General features: G+C 44.6%; 1 protein-coding gene across 1 annotated transcript; it reads right to left on the reverse strand.

Moving 5' to 3' along the window:
* Positions 1 to 2648: 2648 nt before the first annotated feature.
* Positions 2649 to 3527, reverse strand: LOC124622781. Its single transcript, XM_047148574.1, has one exon. The coding sequence runs from the start codon at positions 3525 to 3527 to the stop codon at positions 2649 to 2651; it is 879 nt and encodes a 292-aa protein (XP_047004530.1).
* Between the last annotated feature and the right edge of the window lie 15739 nt (positions 3528 to 19266).

Raw genomic sequence — 19266 nt, forward strand, 5'->3', positions numbered from 1 at the left:
TTATGTTCTAAACAATTTTTTGGGAGATATAGCCATAAGCCACCATTGACTACATCTTAATTAGAATCATTATAAAATTAATATTTTATAGCATGCAGAGAATTGACTATTTAACAACATGCTTTGCAAGTATTAAGCAAGTGTTTGCAGTAAAAATAAGGTTTCTGTTTTGTATTAAACATTTTCAGACCTCCGTGGAACTTTAAACTCGCTGTATCTCGAAACTACTTCGATGTGGCTTATGACTATATCTCTCCAACCCCTTCAATTATTCGTATAAGTCTTGGTCGATTTAATGAGGGGTGGGACAGGCCTAAGCCTTGTGACACCACAATGCTTATATACATTTTTATTCAGTAATCATACACAGGCTGCACTGCATCAAGAGGTTTTTGATTTATCTTCGCACCAGTACAGAATATAGAAAATAAAGCCTTCTAGCAAGCACAGAATTGATTACGTATTTCTCTCAAACTTATTGGCAGTACATTAGTTTCTGTTGACACCATACTGACCCTCTCTTCGAAATCGTCTACAAGCACGCTGTTCATATGGAGATACTCTGTAATGTCCCTATACACAGAATTACCACAAGGCAGCCATCTGTTCAGTCTTTCCAACACAATGGATAGCACCATCTGTAGACCGAACAAGTTTGTAACGGTGGAGTGCTGTAGACAATGGATGTGTAGCCGGTTTCACATGAAGTGCAGAGTCATCGTACACTGTTGTAGTGGACAGAGTTAGAACACCAGAGTAAATGTCCGAAGGAAAATGGCTCAGATGATACTCGATGGTTAACTTCTGCTTGATGTAGACTTTTCCACGACGCAATTCATCACATTCCGCCTCCGTAAACTGCGCTTTAACGGTTTTAGCCGCATTCTCGATCTCTATCACAACACCCCACTCGTCTGTGAATGCTTCTACAGCAATATGCAAACGCTTCGAACCACTAGCGGTTAAATTGTATACTGAAGAGAACAGAAGCGTTGCACAGGCGTAATTGGTATCTTCTCATCCACTATATCCTCACTATATCCATACAGTATCTCTGGGATTTTCTGCAATGGCGCGTATGATGGGGTCTAGTACCAGCCTGTGTCATGCTCTTTAGCCGCCCCCCCCCCCCCCCCCCCCCCAGTGCACTTCACGAGTCAGGGACTGGCTGGATGTCTTCAATCGACAATAACAGCTCACTGCCCTGCTTTAACAAGCTGACCAGGTGCACGACTGGATCCCAGGGTGCTACTGTTGCTGCAGGTCCCGACATGTTGGATACGCCACAGCTGCAGGTCCCGACATGTCGGATACGCCACAGCTGCAGGTCCCTACAGGCTTGGACATGTTGCTGTTGCAGGTCCCAACAGACTGGAGGATACAGCATCCACAAATGAACAAAGAAGAACAACCGTTACAAGCGATAAAGCAGCACAAAGACTCCATCAGAACGACGTTCTATTCCATTGCTACTGCTGTGGATGGGCAGCACTGGACGACCTCAGCTGGCGCTTCAGTCTGACTGACTGACTGCAGCTGAGGCTGCAAAGCTTCTGGGCCCACCTTATATCAACGATGTCATCGGATACTGCCTTACTATTGGCTCCTGCCAGTTTCGAGCGCCTCTGGTGGCATACTTGTGTTATAGACCAATTGCTTGGTCATCTAGATTGGAGGCAGACGTCTCTTGTGAAGTGGAAAACTGACTGGACATTTGAAAAATGGCAATCAGCTATAACAACAGCAGCAGTCTGCCTGACATGCAGAAAGCATTTTGATGTCATTTCGTTGCGTAGCCGTTACCTGCATGACAGTATTCCTCTTCTTCTTTAGGCAGTCGTGCAACGTAACTTCCTTCCATTCTGCATGTAGGAGGCTACAGTCGCAGTCCTCGGCAGTATGCTTACAGACAACGTTGCTATTAAAGACCTCTTGGTCAGACATCAGCAGCTCTTCAACAAAACACATTCCTCATAGCACCAAGGATAGTGAGTGACTGATGATTGGATGAGAGGATGGGATGTTGGAGGGGGAAGTGGATGGGGATGAGAAGTTGATGCGCTTCAGTGATGTATATACAGTAGCTGAGTGGTCAGCGTGACAGAATGTCAATCCTAAGGGCCCGAGTTCGATTCCCGGCTGGGTCGGAGATTTTCTCCGCTCAAGGACTGGGTGCTGTGTTGTCCTAATCATCATTTCATCCCCATCGACGCGCAAGTCACCGCAATGGCGTCAAATCGGAAGGCTTGCACCCGCGACGGAAGGCCCTAGTCACACGACATTTGATTCAGATGGCTCTGAGCGCTATGGGACTTAATATGAGGTCATCAGAACTACTTAAACCTAAATAACCTAAGGACAGCACACACATCCATGCCCGAGGCTGGATTCGAACCTGCGACAGTAGCAGCAGCACGGTTCCAGACTAAACCGCTCGGCCACAACGGCCGGCACCCGACATTTATTTAGTGGTATATATTATATGTACAAATATGCTTCCAATGAAGTGAGTTAGCATCAAGTGCCCACCTTTTCCATTTTGGAAGAGTGAATGCTTCATGTGGAATATCTTCGCAGTTTTTGCATGTGCATGAGCATGTATTGGTTGCAACATGCATCTCTGCTCTATCCCACTGCTTTGCAACAATCTACTGAACCCAATTATTCTGCTTCTTTCTCCTACACTTCTCCATTATGATAGTCTTCTCCATTATGATAGTCTTCTCCATTATGACAGTCTTCTCCATTATGACAGTCTTCTCCATTATGACAGTCTTCTCCATTATGACAGTCTTCTCCATTATGACAGTCTTCTCCATTATGACAGTCTTCTCCATTATGACAGTCTTCTCCATTATGACAGTCTTCTCCATTATGACAGCCTTCTCCATTATGACAGCCTTCTCCATTATGACAGCCTTCTCCATTATGACAGCCTTCTCCATTATGACAGCCTTCTCCATTATGACAGCCTTCTCCATTATGACAGCCTTCTCCATTATGACAGCCTTCTCCATTATGACAGCCTTCTCCATTATGACAGCCTTCTCCATTATGACAGCCTTCTCCATTATGACAGCCTTCTCCATTATGACAGCCTTCTCCATTATGACAGCCTTCTCCATTATGACAGCCTTCTCCATTATGACAGCCTTCTCCATTATGACAGCCTTCTCCATTATGACAGCCTTCTCCATTATGACAGCCTTCTCCATTATGACAGCCTTCTCCATTATGACAGCCTTCTCCATTATGACAGCCTTCTCCATTATGACAGCCTTCTCCATTATGACAGCCTTCTCCATTATGATAGCCTTCTCCATTATGATAGCCTTCTCCATTATGATAGCCTTCTCCATTATGATAGCCTTCTCCATTATCATAGCCTTCTCCATTATCATAGTCTTCTCCATTATCATAGTCTTCTCCATTATCATAGTCTTCTCCATTATCATAGTCTTCTCCATTATCATAGTCTTCTCCATTATCATAGTCTTCTCCATTATCATAGTCTTCTCCATTATCATTGTGGTGTCACCGCCAGACACCACACTTGCTAGGTGGTAGTTTTAAATCGGCCGCGGTCCATTAGTACATGTCGGACCCGCGTGTCGCCACTGTGTGATCGCAGACCGAGCGCCACCACAAGGCAGGTCTCGAGATACGGACTAGCACTCGGCCCAGTTGTACGGACGACGTAGCTAGCGACTACACTGACGAAGCCTCGCTCCGTTGCCGAGCAGATAGTTAGAATAACCTTCAGCTAAGTCCATGGCTACGACCTAGCAAGGCGCCATTAGTAACATTGCATGTATCTAAAGAGTCTCACTTGTATCGCCACAATCTCCACAAGGATGGATTAAAGTTAAGTATTACAGAAGCTACATACTTTTCTTTATAGCAATCATTACGTATCCTGTTTCAGACCTCACACACCCTCTTTGGCTTAGCGCGTGCCTTTCGGCTTCCTCTCATTGTGCCTAGGCTGTCTTGTCTAGACACAACAATCATAGTCTTCTCCATTATCATAGTCTTCTGTCTCCTGTGTAGAGGTCTACCTATATGATGGCTACAGTCCTCCCTCGAATCCGTATATGTAATAGAGCTACTGAAATCCCTCTAGCCTTTAAGCTCATCTTGGTGACTGAACAGATCGCAATGCTTCCACAACGACCGATCAGCATAGACTGAAGTTTCCCCACCAGTTCTGGTCATAGAGTGGAAGAAAAAAAAAATTCCCTCACAAATTTGAATTTCCCGCCAATTACTGGGTGGGGAAGGGGGTTGGGGTGTGATGTCATCACAGCCTTGAGACAAAGATATTCCCGCTATTTTTTAATTTCCCGCCAAAATTCGAAATGCTCGCCAATAGGACAGTTGGGGCAGAGGAAGAGGGAGAGGGAGGGGTGTGAAGGGGAGGGGGACAGGGCAGGGAGTTGTGTGTCGGCTGGGGAAAACCCATAACGTAATTTGGGGTCGGGGTATTTAATTGATCAATTAATTAATTTGCATAATTAATTTGATATCAATCTGATACCAAAGCAGTGATCATGGTGGCTCTGTCCTCCTAGTGATGTAATGTGGTGGGCTGAGGTGGTCTGATAATGTCCTCGATGCACATGTTGTGCAGCCGTACCACGACAAACCGTAGCGTGAAGTGGGGCATTTCAAAGTGATTCGATGATGAAACGGTCTCACATCACGTGGAAGCCTGTATAGGAACTGTTAAACACATGTAGTTAATGTGAACAGCAATGATCCTGCAAGCATACTTCAAAAAGTACGCTACACATTATTTTCACAGGTCAGGTAAGTTTTACTGAATGCTGCGCTACATTTCAAAGTGACACAGATGCAGGACACTACTTTAAAACATAGTCATCAATCATTTACTTCCTCGTCGACAGAAATCCGCTCCTTGATCACGGAGCCTTTCGGTAACCACTCTGTGAAATTCCTCATTTTGGAATCTCTCTGTCTTCCCAAATGTTCTTTCAGCTTGCTGATAAGCCGAAAGTCGCATAGTGCAAGACTTGAACTTCCCGATCACCAATACCCACGTCTGTACGGCCTCGGTCAGTTTGTTAGTACCATTTTACTACGGACAGACGTGAGACTGCCTCTGGTCCATATACTGCCAGAATTTGACGGTGCATCTGTGTGCAGTTTAGACGTCTTGCCAACAAGGAGCCTGCTGTCCTGTGTACTTTCCGTACATTTACAGCTGCCGCGCCATCTCACTCCCACAGTATGGTTGACCCGTTAGCAGCATCGCAGCAGATGTGAGTCTGCAGGAGACCAGGAAAACGCACTCTTTTCTGGTAGTGCACCACTCTTGTTGATCAGTCGTCCTGCCGAAGGACAACATGCGTGAGTCGCTTTCTGAAGTCCCTACTCATGTATAAGGTCCAGTGGGATGCACACGAATCTAATTTTACGTCTCACTATTTCTCTCCGTTAAGACGGACATTGTGTGTCCTGTCATAAAGCTGGGCTGATATTGCGTAAACACGTATTTCGTTCATTAATAGACATGAGGAATTACACCAAACACCTTTCGGAAGTCCATCAACACGGCACGAAGCTGGACGCCGCTTTCAGGTGCCTATTGCACTCACATCCATTCAGACCGTACTTCTAGCGGCGCGTCACTTGCTCACTTGCTGTGGCACCACAGTGTAGCGTCCCCTTGGCACCACGATGTGTTGTGACTGTCGAAGGCTCTCCAACTCGTGTAAGGTGGGCGCAGCCTGGAGAGCAACCAGTCGCTGGCAGAAGAACCGAGCGGATCCGCCGTGAAGTGGGCGTGGCCGACGGCTGCGCCGCGTCTGTCACGACCAATAAACGTACCGCAATTTTGTTTACGTTTCTGTGGTAACGTGACAATGTGACTGCGGTCCTCTGTTACATGGTTTTCAGTCGAAGTTTCGGGGCGCTCCGTTCGAGACGTAGGTGTGTGCGTATTCGGCGGAGTCTATTGGTGAGTTTTTGACAATTCTGCTTATGGCTTCTTGGAGCGTAGGCAAAATGCTTTTTGGAAAAGCAGCCACTCTGAAACGCTTTTACTGAACGGCTATGGTAATGCTATCGTAGCTGCAGAATGCCTACGTCGGTAATTTCCAAGAACTTGGCCTGTCGAAGCCGGAGGCTCCAGACGATAGATGTTGAACGTGCGATTCTAAATCGATCTCACGGCTACGGTGACGGACGTTATGAGCATGTTTACAGTGATCAGTACAGGAACGACAAAAGAAGAGCGTCGATTAAAATACTTGTAATTACAAAGGAAACGACTTACCTCACTCGTCGTCGACGTTGCCACGAGAAAGTCAATTTGATGTGTATGCTACGGGAAGCATTCCCTTTTTGCCGTAACCTGGGTAGGTTCTGCCTATGTCACGCAAAAATGTGGGTAGAGTGTCACATGCGTCAAATTTTCCTTGCAACCGCAAGTCATGGAAATGCAGATACTGGAACAAGTAGAGTTTGTCTCTTTCGCCTGGACGCCCTTCTCTTTTAATGGAAGAATTCACAGATTTACACAGCTGCTCGATGATCTGCGTGTGCACAATGCGTGTGAAATATTATGGGACTTAACTGCAAAGGTCATCAGACCCTAAGCTTGCACACTACTTAACCTAAATTATCCTAAGTACAAACACACACACCCATGCCCGAGGGAGAACTCGAACCTCCGCCGGGATCAGCCGCGCAGTCTAGGACTGCAGCGCCTGAGACCGCTCGGCTAGTCCCGCGCGGAGCGTGTGCACACTGGGGTCGTCGGAAGACAAGAAAGCTGCAGAATGGTTGACGAACTCGTGGTTTAATCCTTATGCTCTCAGTGTCTTGTGGGACTGAAGGTCGTCTGTAATCTATTTAATAACGGGCAGTATAAACTGCTTTATCAAACCGACTAAAGTTACCTAGTTTCTGGAGAACACACTTACCGCAAAGCACTTCCGGGACTCCTGTTCTATACTACCGAGCACCTAAATATGTTCGATTTCATTCTTTAAATGTCTGGTTTTCCCTTCTTGCTATGTGCGACTCGTCCACTTCAACAACTTTATTTGGCCCATCGATCGGTACACTGTCATTCGTCACTATTGCTTCTCTGAAAAGCCCGAAATAGTCGCACATTGCATTGGTAGATAGTCAGTTTCTAATTCTTCCAGGGTGTAGATCCTAATCCAGCAAGGTACAAGAATTATGCCGGACTGAATCGATAATTTTGAATAGTCAAACCACGTATTCGCCGGCCGGGGTGGCCGAGCGGTTCTAGGCGCTACAGTCAAATCTTACCTCGGGCATGGATGTGTGTGGTGTCCTTAGGTTACTTAGGCTTAAGTAGTACTAAGTTCTAGGGGAATGATAACCTCAGAAGTTAAGTCCCATAGCGCTCAGAGCCATACGAACCATGTATTCTTCCCGAAAGTCGTTCGTTTACCACAGTTTGCACAATGAAATTGTAAAGGTATTTCACTATCAGAACTCTTCTTACAAACTTTCATAGACTTCGTCCCACCGCAGTCTACACAGTCTCTACTTTCGTTATTCTGCGTTAGTCCATATTCTCGAAAAAACTTCAAACAATTTTCTACGTTACATAAACATGGAATCAGATTCTTCCACGTGAGGCAATAGGCCGAGGAAACGTCTACGACACCAGAAGTCCCAGATTATTGCCGACATAAATCGTTTGTTTCCCTAGCAACTCACAAATTATTTATTATAACACGTTCAACACAGTCGTTTTATCGATTTAGAATGGCACGTTCGATATTAATCGTTTGGAGTCCCCGGCTTCGATAGGCAAACTTTCTTGGAAATTACCCCTATCTAACGGCTTCCAGGGTTAGCAAAAATTGGATTTTCAGTACCCACACATATTGTAAATATGGATGTACGTATATATGTGTCTACGTATGTTTGTAAATGTGTATGTTCTACATCTGCCTCTAACCCACTAGATCGATTTCAACCAAACTTGGTACACACATCACTTACTGCCCGAAAATGATCGCTGTGGGGTAAGAGTGTCAAAAGGGTGGGGGTGACAAATGAGTGCAGCCCGTGACGCTCGGATACACATACTTTAGTTATCCCGTATTTTTTAGCATGTGAACACTTAGTGACTCAGTACAAACATTGCACATAATTTTAAAGCGTTACGAAACTTTTATCACTGACAACAATCACAAAATGGTGAAAGAAACAGTTTCTCGCTTACGTTTTCGCAGTTAAAGCAGTAAAATTATCGCTTGAAGCGCTACGTTTCTATTTATTACTTCTTTACCACGAACTGCATTGCCAACAGGTTTTGCAGACAGTAATCGCATATGTCACTGAATGTACCCGCAAAATTATATCATTGCACAGCACATAGTTCAGGAGATGAGCTATAACCATTAAGCTGCGTGAAAGTGGAACTGCAGGGCGAAATTCGATAAAGATGAAGGTTAAATATATGCATAAATACACTGAAGAACAGAAGAAATTGCTACACCTGCCTGATATCGCGTAAGGCCCCCGCGAGCACGCAGAAGTGCCACATCACGACATGGCATGGACTCGACCAATGTCTGAAGTAGAGCTGGAGCGAACTGACACCATGAATCCTATAGGGCTGTCGATAAAACCGTAAGAGTACGAGGGGGTGGAGATCTCTTCTGAACAGCACGTGCTAAGGCATTCCAGATACGCTCAACAATGTTTACGTCTAGGGAGTCTGGTGGCCAGCACAAGCCATTAAACTCAGAAGAGTGTTCTTGGAGCCACTTTGTTGCAATTCTGGGCGTGTGGGGTGTCGCATTGCCCTATAAGAATTTCCAAAGTCCGTCGGAATGCACAATGGACATGGATGGATGCAGTTGATCAGACAGGATGCTTACGTACGTGTCACTTATCAGAGTCGTATCTAGACGTATCAGTGATCCCATATCACTCCAACTGCAAACGCCCCACATCATTACAAAGCCTCCATCAGGTTGAACAGCCCCTGCTGACATGCAGGGTCCATGGATTCATGAGGTCGTCTTCGTACCCCTACACGTCCATCCGCTCGATACAATTTGAAACAAGACTCGTCCGACCAGCGGACATGTTTCCAGTCATCAACAGTCGAATGTCGGTGTTGACGAGCCCAGCGAAGCATAAAGCTTTGTGTCGTCCAGTCATCAAGGGTACACGAAAGGACCTTCGGCTCTGAAAACCCATATCGACGATGTTTTGTTGAATGGTTCGCACGCGGACACTTGTTGATGGCGCAGCACTGAAATCTGTAGCAATTTGCGGAAAAGCTGCACTTCTGTCACGTTGAACGATTCTCTTCAGTCGTCGTTGGTTCCTTTCTTGCAGTATCTTTCTCCGGCCGCAACGATGTCGGTGATTTGATGTTTTACCGGACTCCTTGATATTCATGGTACACTCGTGAAATGGTCGTACGGGAAAGTCCCCACTTCATCGCTACCTCGGAGATGCTGTGTCCCATCGTTCATGCGTCGATTAGAACACCACGTTCAAACTCACTTAACTCTCTATATCCTGCAGCAGTAACCGATCTAACAACTGCACCAGACACTTGTTGTCTTATACAGGCGTTACCGACTGCAGCGCCGTATTCAACGTGTACGCCTGCCTTTACCAGTTTCTTTGGCGCTTCAGTGTATAATGTTATTAACGACTCTGTACCGGGGATCCTTTATTTCTTTTGATAAGACATTTGTAGCGAGATTTTTACGGGCCGTCTTCCAGTTATATGTACAATTACATGCGAAATGTATTTGATATGAGCGTACGCGGGCAAATCTACGGGTGAAAAGCTCAGCCTCAACTTCTGGAACGATTTCAACTAAGCGTCCTATTGACCATGATAACGTGAAGAGAAAAGGGGGCAGGAGGAGGAGATAGACACGGATAGGGAGAGGAGGATATGGACAGAGAGGAGAGAGGAAGATATGGACAGGGAAAGAAATAAAAAAATGAAATGACCGTATGGCATTGCTGGCCGGGAAGCCCCATCCAGGGAAGTGCGGCCGCAGAATGCGAGTCTTATTGTAGTCGACACCACATTTGGCGACTCGCCTGCCGGTGATGAGGATAAAATGATGATTAGGACAACACTACACCCAGTCCAGGAGCGGAGAAAATCTCCAACCCTGCCGGGAATTGAACCCGGGCCCGCTGCATGGTTGGCAAGCACGTAACCACTCTTTTTTTTTTTTTAATCTCATTTTGCTCTGTACTGGCCGATGAATTTGTTCGTAGCGGACGTCCGATGACAGCCGTTCAGGTTCTTTGTTGATCCGTTCGCTCAGTTTTTTTTGTTGCAGAGGGTAGCTAACCCTCTAACTGAGCACGCTGAGCTACCCAGCTAAGCAAGCGAACAGGGAAAGGAATGAGGAAGAGATGGATAGTGATAAGTGAAGGAACAGAGAGGCAGAAATAGGTAGGAGGAAATGGGCAGATAATGGGAAGAGGAGGAAAGAAGGGAGAGGGGAAAAGGAGGTTGACACAAATAGGGAGGGAGGATGAGATGGGCAGATAGGAGGGGGGGGGGGGGGGGGGGGAAGGATGAGATAAACTAATAGCAGCCTGGAATAAATACATATCTGGCAACACTGGGTACACAGCTGGTTTCACATAATTATTGATCGAATTTAAAAATTTTAAATTTTGCCATCACCTATTCGTTAAGAGGTATAATCTTACGTTAAAGGTTAAAGCCAATAACTCAACTATTGAATTTAGAAACTGTATATGTGTTGACAAGATAGTAATGCCCGTACTGTCAGCAACCGATTGTGCGCACCGGGTTTAAGATTTTCAACCTGTCCGTGATCCTGCTTCGCTATAAAAAGTGTAGCCGTGGTTCTACTTGATGCGCTGTACGCCTGCTTTACTCCGACGTTTGCGATGATTTACCCAGCCTGCTGCCACGGGACCTACAGTTTAACGGGGATTTGTGGCCGCTGCACAGCTCGACATTTCCCATATTAACCAATTTTTACAAGAGGCGAAAGAATTAATTGGCGTCGGAACGAAATGCATTGACCGCATAAGTAACTAATAAAATCAGATATATGAAATTGTAGGTCGTGGAAGACTTCATCTCACTCGACTACTCCTGGAAAATGAGTCTGCTACAGTGCTCTTCGCGTATCATTCGTTTACTAAGACTCGCTTATCATTAGTAGTCGTTTTCATTTACACCCGGCACGAAAATTGCGTGTGTTTTGAGTTCTGAAAAGTGTGGTTGTGAGGGACCGTCCATATTATAAAAAGTCGGAAAGTAGTACCAGTATAACAGAACTAGCAGTGATAGTGGAGTTATGACCAAAGCTAACTTCATAGCGGATATTCTTGATAAAGGTCGTCTGGTAAATTCACCACACGGCTTAGAACTGGAAGAATAGGAACTGTGTTATCTAAACAAGTCATTAAACTGAGACTTCCTTCCTCGGAGAAGCATGTAGATAGAAACATAACAAACGGTGTTTAGAAGGCAGTAAATAGTGCCTCTTTACTACTTCATCCGTTACGTTGCTTTGCTTCTAACAAGGGAAGTTGCGAGGTGCCGGGGTGGAGAAGAGTTTGCACGTCTTTAATTCAGACGAATTTTGCATGAGGACGAGACATGCACTCGACCCCCTCCTTATCTACAAGCTAATTAATTATGCGCACAACGGTAACGGAAGGAAATGATGGTGGACCCTGCTAGTTGGTAAAATAAGGAGTGCACACTCACAATAATTTAATAAAAACCGTAATCTACTAAAAAAAGAGAACTTTATCATATCAAACAACAGGAAATGGAATTCTGCATATATCTACGAAATGATATGCTGATTAAATATTACAATGAGATTTATCATACATCAGAACATAAATGCACGTGATTGTCGACACAAACAGTAGGTTAAAAAATAGGGTACACTGAACTATTATGAGAACAAAAGTTGGCTCGAGAACAAGGCTCTCCTCCTCTCTGTGATGCAATAGATTGACGACAATGACTGCAGGTGCTAATGAATCAAATATTAATCTTCCGACTATAAAGCAGTATCGCAATTAGTAGTGAGAGCTCAAATGGGATCACATGGAGAAACAAGCAAGGTGGACTTGTAGCAAAGCGAACGCGCGTGCTGCTGAGGAATTCAGTATGAAATTGATGTCATACAATGCCGGAGGCGCAAAATACTGTACCAGTACTGAAATCTGCAGCACGCCGCCGGTAGGCAGCGTCCTGCTGATGTAGGCGCCGACTTCTGCCGTGCAGCAACTCTGTGTCAACCCCTGACCTCGAAGGCTATCCGAGAATTCTAAGTCCTTCCGAAAAGAACGACCAAGTCGCAGGACTGTCCGACTCTGACGAGGATCAGATCCCGAAATTCACTGTGATGCGATGCAAGAGCGAAGCCAGCATTGCTCAACTCCCTACTCTCCTCGAAAACCGCGAATCAGCATTCAGTACTGATTCCAAAATTTTCCCACACTTCCCGGAACATCATTCGCGCCAATAGCGACCGTTACCTCCAATTTCGAGCAGGGCTTTATGACGTCAACTAGCCTCAATTTAAGTTGACCAATCATGCCTCTACTATTCACCTGAGGGCACCGAACTTGCCGTTTGACTGGCTACGAAAACAACCTGCCTTGACCACCGGCCATCTGGCGTCAGACAGCCGCGCCCAGCAGGGCACGGTCCACAAGTATTCTTCGAATAAAGAGGACAATGCAGTCAGTCGGTGCCAGGAATCTTCGGTCGGAACGGTAAACACATAAACTGCGGCGACACTCAGACGTCTCGCAGGTCGTTTCGCCCTGCATACAATAGGTGAAACTCGACCGACGTCAGTCGTTCCGCCAGGCGCTTAAGCATATTGTACGAACCCCTCAGAATTCAGGGAAGTGCAGCCCCCAGCCGGAAGTGCCGTGTGCCGCGTCCTCCGCTGCTTGTCTAGCACAGGCCTCCCAGGGAAGTAACCCAACGTGTTTAAGAATCAAGTGAAAAGAATTTTTTGAGCTCTCAGTACAAATACTCTAATTAAAATAACCTTATTCGGTCTGTTACTACCGTGCAATGACACAGAACATTAATAAAATTGATGAACATGAGAAGAGACATTAAAAAGAGGGCATGGAACCTTTTAAAGTGTCTGCCCTCGATCGGCCAGACCTGCATTTAAGTACGTTCAGAATATAAATCGCTCATCCCAACAACAGTGGGATTCACAAAACTGCTCGTCTCACCACGAGAGGCGTTCGAATAATCTGCTATTCAATGCACAAAACAAGAATGCTTTTAAGGGGACACATACGCCAATCTCAACACGTCACTGAGTTTAAGCGAGGTCTTGTACTAGGACTACGAGAAGCTGGATATTCTCTGCAACACTGCAAAAAGACTTGGCGGGAATGTAAGCCAGTGCACGTGACTGCTGGCAGCGGTCGCAAGAAGACCGGCCTCTAGACGGTCACGTGGTCCTACCGAGAGAATCCTGCCACGGGCATGGATGTGTGTGATGTCCCTAGGTTAGTTAGGTTTAAGTAGTTCTAAGTTCTAGGGGACTCATGACCTCAGAAGTTAAGTCCAATAGTGTTCAGAGCCATTTGAACCATTTTGAACCAGAGGTTGTTTTCCAACACGATAACGCTCGCCACATATCGCTGATATAACCCAACAAGCTCTACGGAATGTCGACATGCCATGGCCTACTCGATCACCAGATCTGTCTCCAATAGAACACTTAGGGGATATCATCGTCTGACAACTGCACCGTCATCCAGAACCAGAACTGTATTGACCGACCCAGTGGAAGAGGCATGGAACTCCATTTCACAAACTGACATCCGACACAATGCATGCACGTTTGCATGCTTCCATTCAACGTTCTTCCGGTTATACCGATTATGAATGTACCAGCATTCCACGTTTATAACAGTTTATCTCGCCCTTTCATTAACCTGTGATCTTGCAATGTTGATCACTTAAATACATTACCTAGACAAATGTATTCCCGAAATTTAATCACTCTTCATTAATTATATTTTGGTGTTGCGATTTTTTTCGTCATTTCTATAGGACCGAAAGAACACGCATTCCGATGTCGTGATTTATTGCTGTATTCCCGCCTACTTAAAATAATTACGCTATTTTAGCAACAAACTTTTTCTCCTAAACCGATAATGTTGCGCCGATATTCTATCTAACAAGAGTGCGTGTCGGATTTCGGTGAAGTGGTCAAAGCAAAGGGTATCAGAACAATATGCACATCCGACATACGTTACTTTTTCACATTTATCTTCGTTTCTGCATTCAAGCAGTGAAACACCAAACGACACTCGAATTATATTTTCAAATGATGATTTTGGTGTGTCAGTGTTGTAACGCGCCTTTTGTCAAGCATACTGCACTTCGGTGCAGGAAGTTAACTGTAGCAGAAAGTGGAGTTTGATGATGAAGTGACGATCGTGTAACTTTACTTGCGGTTTTCCACGTTGTAGTCTTAGAAAATCAGCTAATGTAAAGCTTGTCTTGCCTCTTACTACTTCAAAGATTCTATAGCACTCGTATGAAGATGTTTGTCATTTGATCTGTTGCCTGTGTCATTAACAGCTGATGTTTTTTAATAAATGATGAAAAAGGCGAAAAAGGTTTGCCATCACATAGAAAACTTGGCCTTAGAACACTAAACAGAAAGGGAGAAAGAAATATAAGTAAAACATATTTTTAAAATAATTCCTCCCACTGATAACTGAGCAGAGCAAGACAGGTGAATACTTGTACCTAAAATGCGCATACATGTACTACTGTTTGACTTCTTTGCATGATAGCTGGGATACGATTTTCGTTTTACACCTTCACCAAGTGCTGATAGGTTTGAAGTAGCGCAATTCATCCAGCGCTGAGGAATTCAATGACACTTCTATTTTATACACACCCCACTTTGGAGCTCTTCTATTCTGCATCTATCTGTCTCGGGACAGCAAAGTCAACAGGTAATTTACGGGAAACTTAAGTTATACTGCACCGATGAAATCTGGCTCTGACACAGAAAGTTGCCTCGAAAAATATAGGTTTTCTTTCAGATTTAGTTGCTGCCTCAATGGCAAAATTGCTACACTACAGATCCAAAGGTCCCGTCAAACTGTATGCAACCGAATTGCTGGCTGAGTAAACGCGTCAAGGCTCGCAGTGATGTCGGGGTGTACCACCTGCAATAGGACCATACCTAGGAGAGCTCTGCAGTGTTCAAACTAGCTTTCGGATTGATAACAACTTTACCGTTAATTAATTAGATTTCTTAGCGATGAAACGTTATAAGCAACTCTTTGCCGTTCTTTAACAGTTAATTATCTTACCTAGGAACTAACGTTCGGTCGTCCTAAAACACATACAAAAGAAATTGTTCCTCATGACCCTGAAATTAAAAATGTTACCTGCGCAACGGAAGGTCTTCTCTGCTCTGCAACAATACCTACAATATAATTGTCTGCATTTGCACCTGAATAAATGACCCTGCTTTGCAATAAAATTCTGCTTATTTGTAAAAGTTGTTTGCCAATAGTAAACGGGAAGTGTGAATTCTCGATTTCAGTACAACATTTATAATGAAACCACAAAAACAACTACACTATTAAAGACATCCATTTACGTTTTAAGTGTCTATGTAGATAAACTTACCAGTATTATTGAACATGTGGAGGCACCTATGGAATACCGAATCCATGCTAATTTAACATAAAACCTACTCGTCAAAAGATTTAAGCATTAAGCAACTTGAGATTCTCAGAAGGAAGGGTATGAGACAATAATTTCGTGAGCACATGCGCAGCGAGAATTAACTGGCCGTCCGTTAACTTGGAGTATGTTAAGTCCACCGGATGCAGTCAGTGTTTGAACACATCAAATCACATCAGTGAGTGTTAAGAACGAAAATCTGTCATGCAACAATTATTGCTATTCTATTAGGTTGAACTACAGGGCCAAATAGACCCATCCAGCTTAACGCAAGGTGCACATGGCTGTTTTAGAGTGGCTACCAAGCCAGAAATTTTCTAATCGTAAATCTGATACCAAAGCTCGCAACGTCATCGTGCTACCCTAATCAAACTGAAAAATATTAGGGATAGTGAGAGGCGCAGAATGGCCTCTACACTGGAGCACATCCAGCACGCAGAGTTCAGACGGCGCAGCGCGCAGAGTGGGTCCACTCCAAGCGGCGCCAGGGCAGCGGATGTGTGAGCCGTCGTTCAGGTCGCACACGGCAGTTAAAGTTCGTTGTGCAAGACGCGACAGTTGGCTGCGACTGCGACGCTGCCCCCTCCTCTTTTCCCACCCTGGCAGACGGCGACAAGGCCGCAACACGACTGGAGTCGTCGCTGTTTCCCAAGCCCCGGTCGGCGGCGGCGGATTCAAATACATAAGAAAAATAAGAATTCCGATTTTCTTGCTGTAAAAAATACTGTATGTTCATGAAACAAAGTTACATCGGCTCCCAGAGTCAGTTTTTCGATACAGATTCTCCTTTTACTTTAAAAAATTGAAAAGTATCTCTTCCGGTTTTGCGTGTTTTTTTCGCTGTATATTACTTCTCTATCAATTGTGAGGAAAGTAAAAGGCACAAAAAATTGATGTTTGCGTATCTTACAGTTTCACATCACAGCTTGATAATGAGGTGTCCATTTTTCCGATATTCGTCACAATTATTCCGATACTTAATTTACAAGTAACCTACTGCATAAAATTTGAATTGTGTACAGTGAAAAATGTGGTCGCTGGCTACTTTACGTATGGTTCACGTTAGGTCATACATCGTTGCGGATGAAAAGAAGCTAACATATCGAAATTATTTTTAAAGTTGAGATCAGAATGATATCGATCTCCGTTTCCGAGATTTGGGCTCATATATCTCCGGGAGCGTTGCGACTAGTCGCCAGTTCTGTCGACGCGCAACGAGAATCGTGTGGTCATCACACGATAGAGAATGCATTTGTTTTGTTTCGCTGACACATTTGGACCTAATGAAACCATTTTATGTCATATATTTCTCCGGTATGAGTTACTAATATTTCTCCATATTCTCTTGACAATTTCATTTAAAATGCCACGAAATGTAGGTTTCTTAAAGCCAAGTGATCAAGCAGAACCCATTTTCTTGGTTTTGCTGAGGCATCTGAACCTGTTCCAAGCTTTCTTTCTCGTTTATTTCTCTGATACGAGTACCGAATATTCCTCCATCTGTTTTTGCACATTTCACCTAAAATTCCAATTAAAGATAAGTTTATTAACAATAAGCACACCCTAGCGTCATTGCATTGTTTCAAGTTCTTGACAACAAGATAGCGTTACACCTTAAACATCTCTAGAATTTTCATTCTGTACGTCTACAGTATACACTGGCAGAAATGTGAAAGAAATAATGTCCGTGCTTGTTCACAAAATTTCCCCAAATTGTACTTGTCAGTTTCTCCCATGCAGAAACTTGTGGAACAAGCTAAGGCAACTTTCATAGCCGACTGAATCTGTATTCCCATCCAAATGAACTTCCATATTCTTATATTCTGACAGCATACATCGTTATGGATGACATGAACATTTAATCTTGCCAAGCTGCACTCAAAAGATGACTCCAGGATTTACAAAAGACGAATTTCGATTGTGAACTGTGTCAGACCAGAAGGGCCTTGTAAAACAGTAGTGCACTTTTGGCACAAGTTTTTTGAGCACCATCTTCTACGAATGAATTGAAGTGAGTGTGACAAATTACTTATTGCAGCATACTGTTTGCGCAATCTGTTGAGAAACGCCTTCCTCAAAAACGAACATCTATTGATTACAGAAAGCTGTACAACAATCTGGTGGTGGTTTTTCACAACTAGAAGGTATCATCAAGATACCAATCTACCGCTTACTTTCAAAGTGAAGGTATTGTAAAATGCAACTTTCTCGTTGTACTTTAGATTGTTCATTTTATAATGTACTTGCCGTTTTCAATTTTTATCGTCACAAAAAAGAGTAATGCGAAAATTGACCTTCAAGTTCATTTTCATCATTCTAATTCTACATCTGCATGGATTATACTGATTTTCATAACAGGCCTGAAAAATTTGCATTAATGGGAAAATATTATATATTTCACTCACCTGCAAGTTTCAACTGTGCGCCAATTTCTTCCCAAATTCTGCCTCTGAACATAGTGTCTCTATTTTTAGGGTTCTTCAAATCATAAAGGCAAGGATGTTGCGAGACCAGCTCACAGAGCATCACATCCTGTGAGTGGCTTATTTCAGTTTTCCTTGACTGGCTCGACATCTTTCTGGCAGCCGTACGTCTTTGTGTCGCGCGACTTCCGTCGCAACACTGCTCACTGGTGCAGTGCTGCGGCAGCTGCCGCAACAGTCGCGCGTCGCATCCTAAACTCGAACTGCGCATGCGCCAGCAGGCAACTTCTGACGTCACGTAGCGACCCGTCGCAGTCGCTAGTGTGCGTCGCGTCTTGGACAATGTACCTTAAGCAACGTAGTTGCAATGATGTATTCGAAAATGAAACAACCGCCTCTCAACTTATTTAGAATTACAATATTATTGTTTGATGTTGTCTGTGTTATGTTTTACATAGATCCACCCCGGCATTATGTTTTTCGATGTTACTACAGTGATCTTTATTTCTTCATTCCCGTGTGGAAGGACGGTGTCATCTTGCAGTAGTGGGGCGTTATACCCAGGTAGTTATTGTCACACACAAGGGACGAAACCTCATAAAACCAAGTACGCGACGCACTCGACCACCAATGACACGTACCACGTCGAGACGACGGCAGCCGCCTAGCTGCACCGGAGCCGAGGTACAACCGGACCACCGTATCCTGCCTGAGTCGCCCTGTGTGTGTGTGTGTGTGTGTGTGTGTGTAGGGTGCAGAGCCGCAGTCAACCGCCGTGGTGAGACGTGGCGCGCAGTTTACTGAGAGGCTGAATAGCAAATGACAAAGGCCTCAACAGGACACAAAGAAGACGGCCAAAGCGTCAGTGCCGGCCGAAGTGGCCGAGCGGTTCTAGGCGCTACAATCTGGAACCGCGCGGCCGCTACGGTCGCAGGTTCGAATCCTGCCTCGGGCATGGATGTGCGTGATGTCCTTAGTTAGGTTCCAGTAGTTCTAAGTTCTAGGTGACTGATGACCTCAGAAGTTAAGTCGCATAGTGCTCAGAGCCATTTGAACCAAAGCACCAGTGTTACAGCAGCCTATGGTACAATTTAACTTACA

The sequence above is a fragment of the Schistocerca americana genome, chromosome 7 (genome assembly GCF_021461395.2).
Source record: "Schistocerca americana isolate TAMUIC-IGC-003095 chromosome 7, iqSchAmer2.1, whole genome shotgun sequence".
In the NCBI taxonomy this organism is placed as follows: domain Eukaryota; kingdom Metazoa; phylum Arthropoda; class Insecta; order Orthoptera; family Acrididae; genus Schistocerca; species Schistocerca americana.

What these genes read in the sequence shown, in the direction of transcription:
- LOC124622781 (XM_047148574.1), bottom strand. Translation starts at nt 3,527, where the DNA reads ATGATAATGGAGAAGACTATGATAATGGAGAAGACTATGATAATGGAG.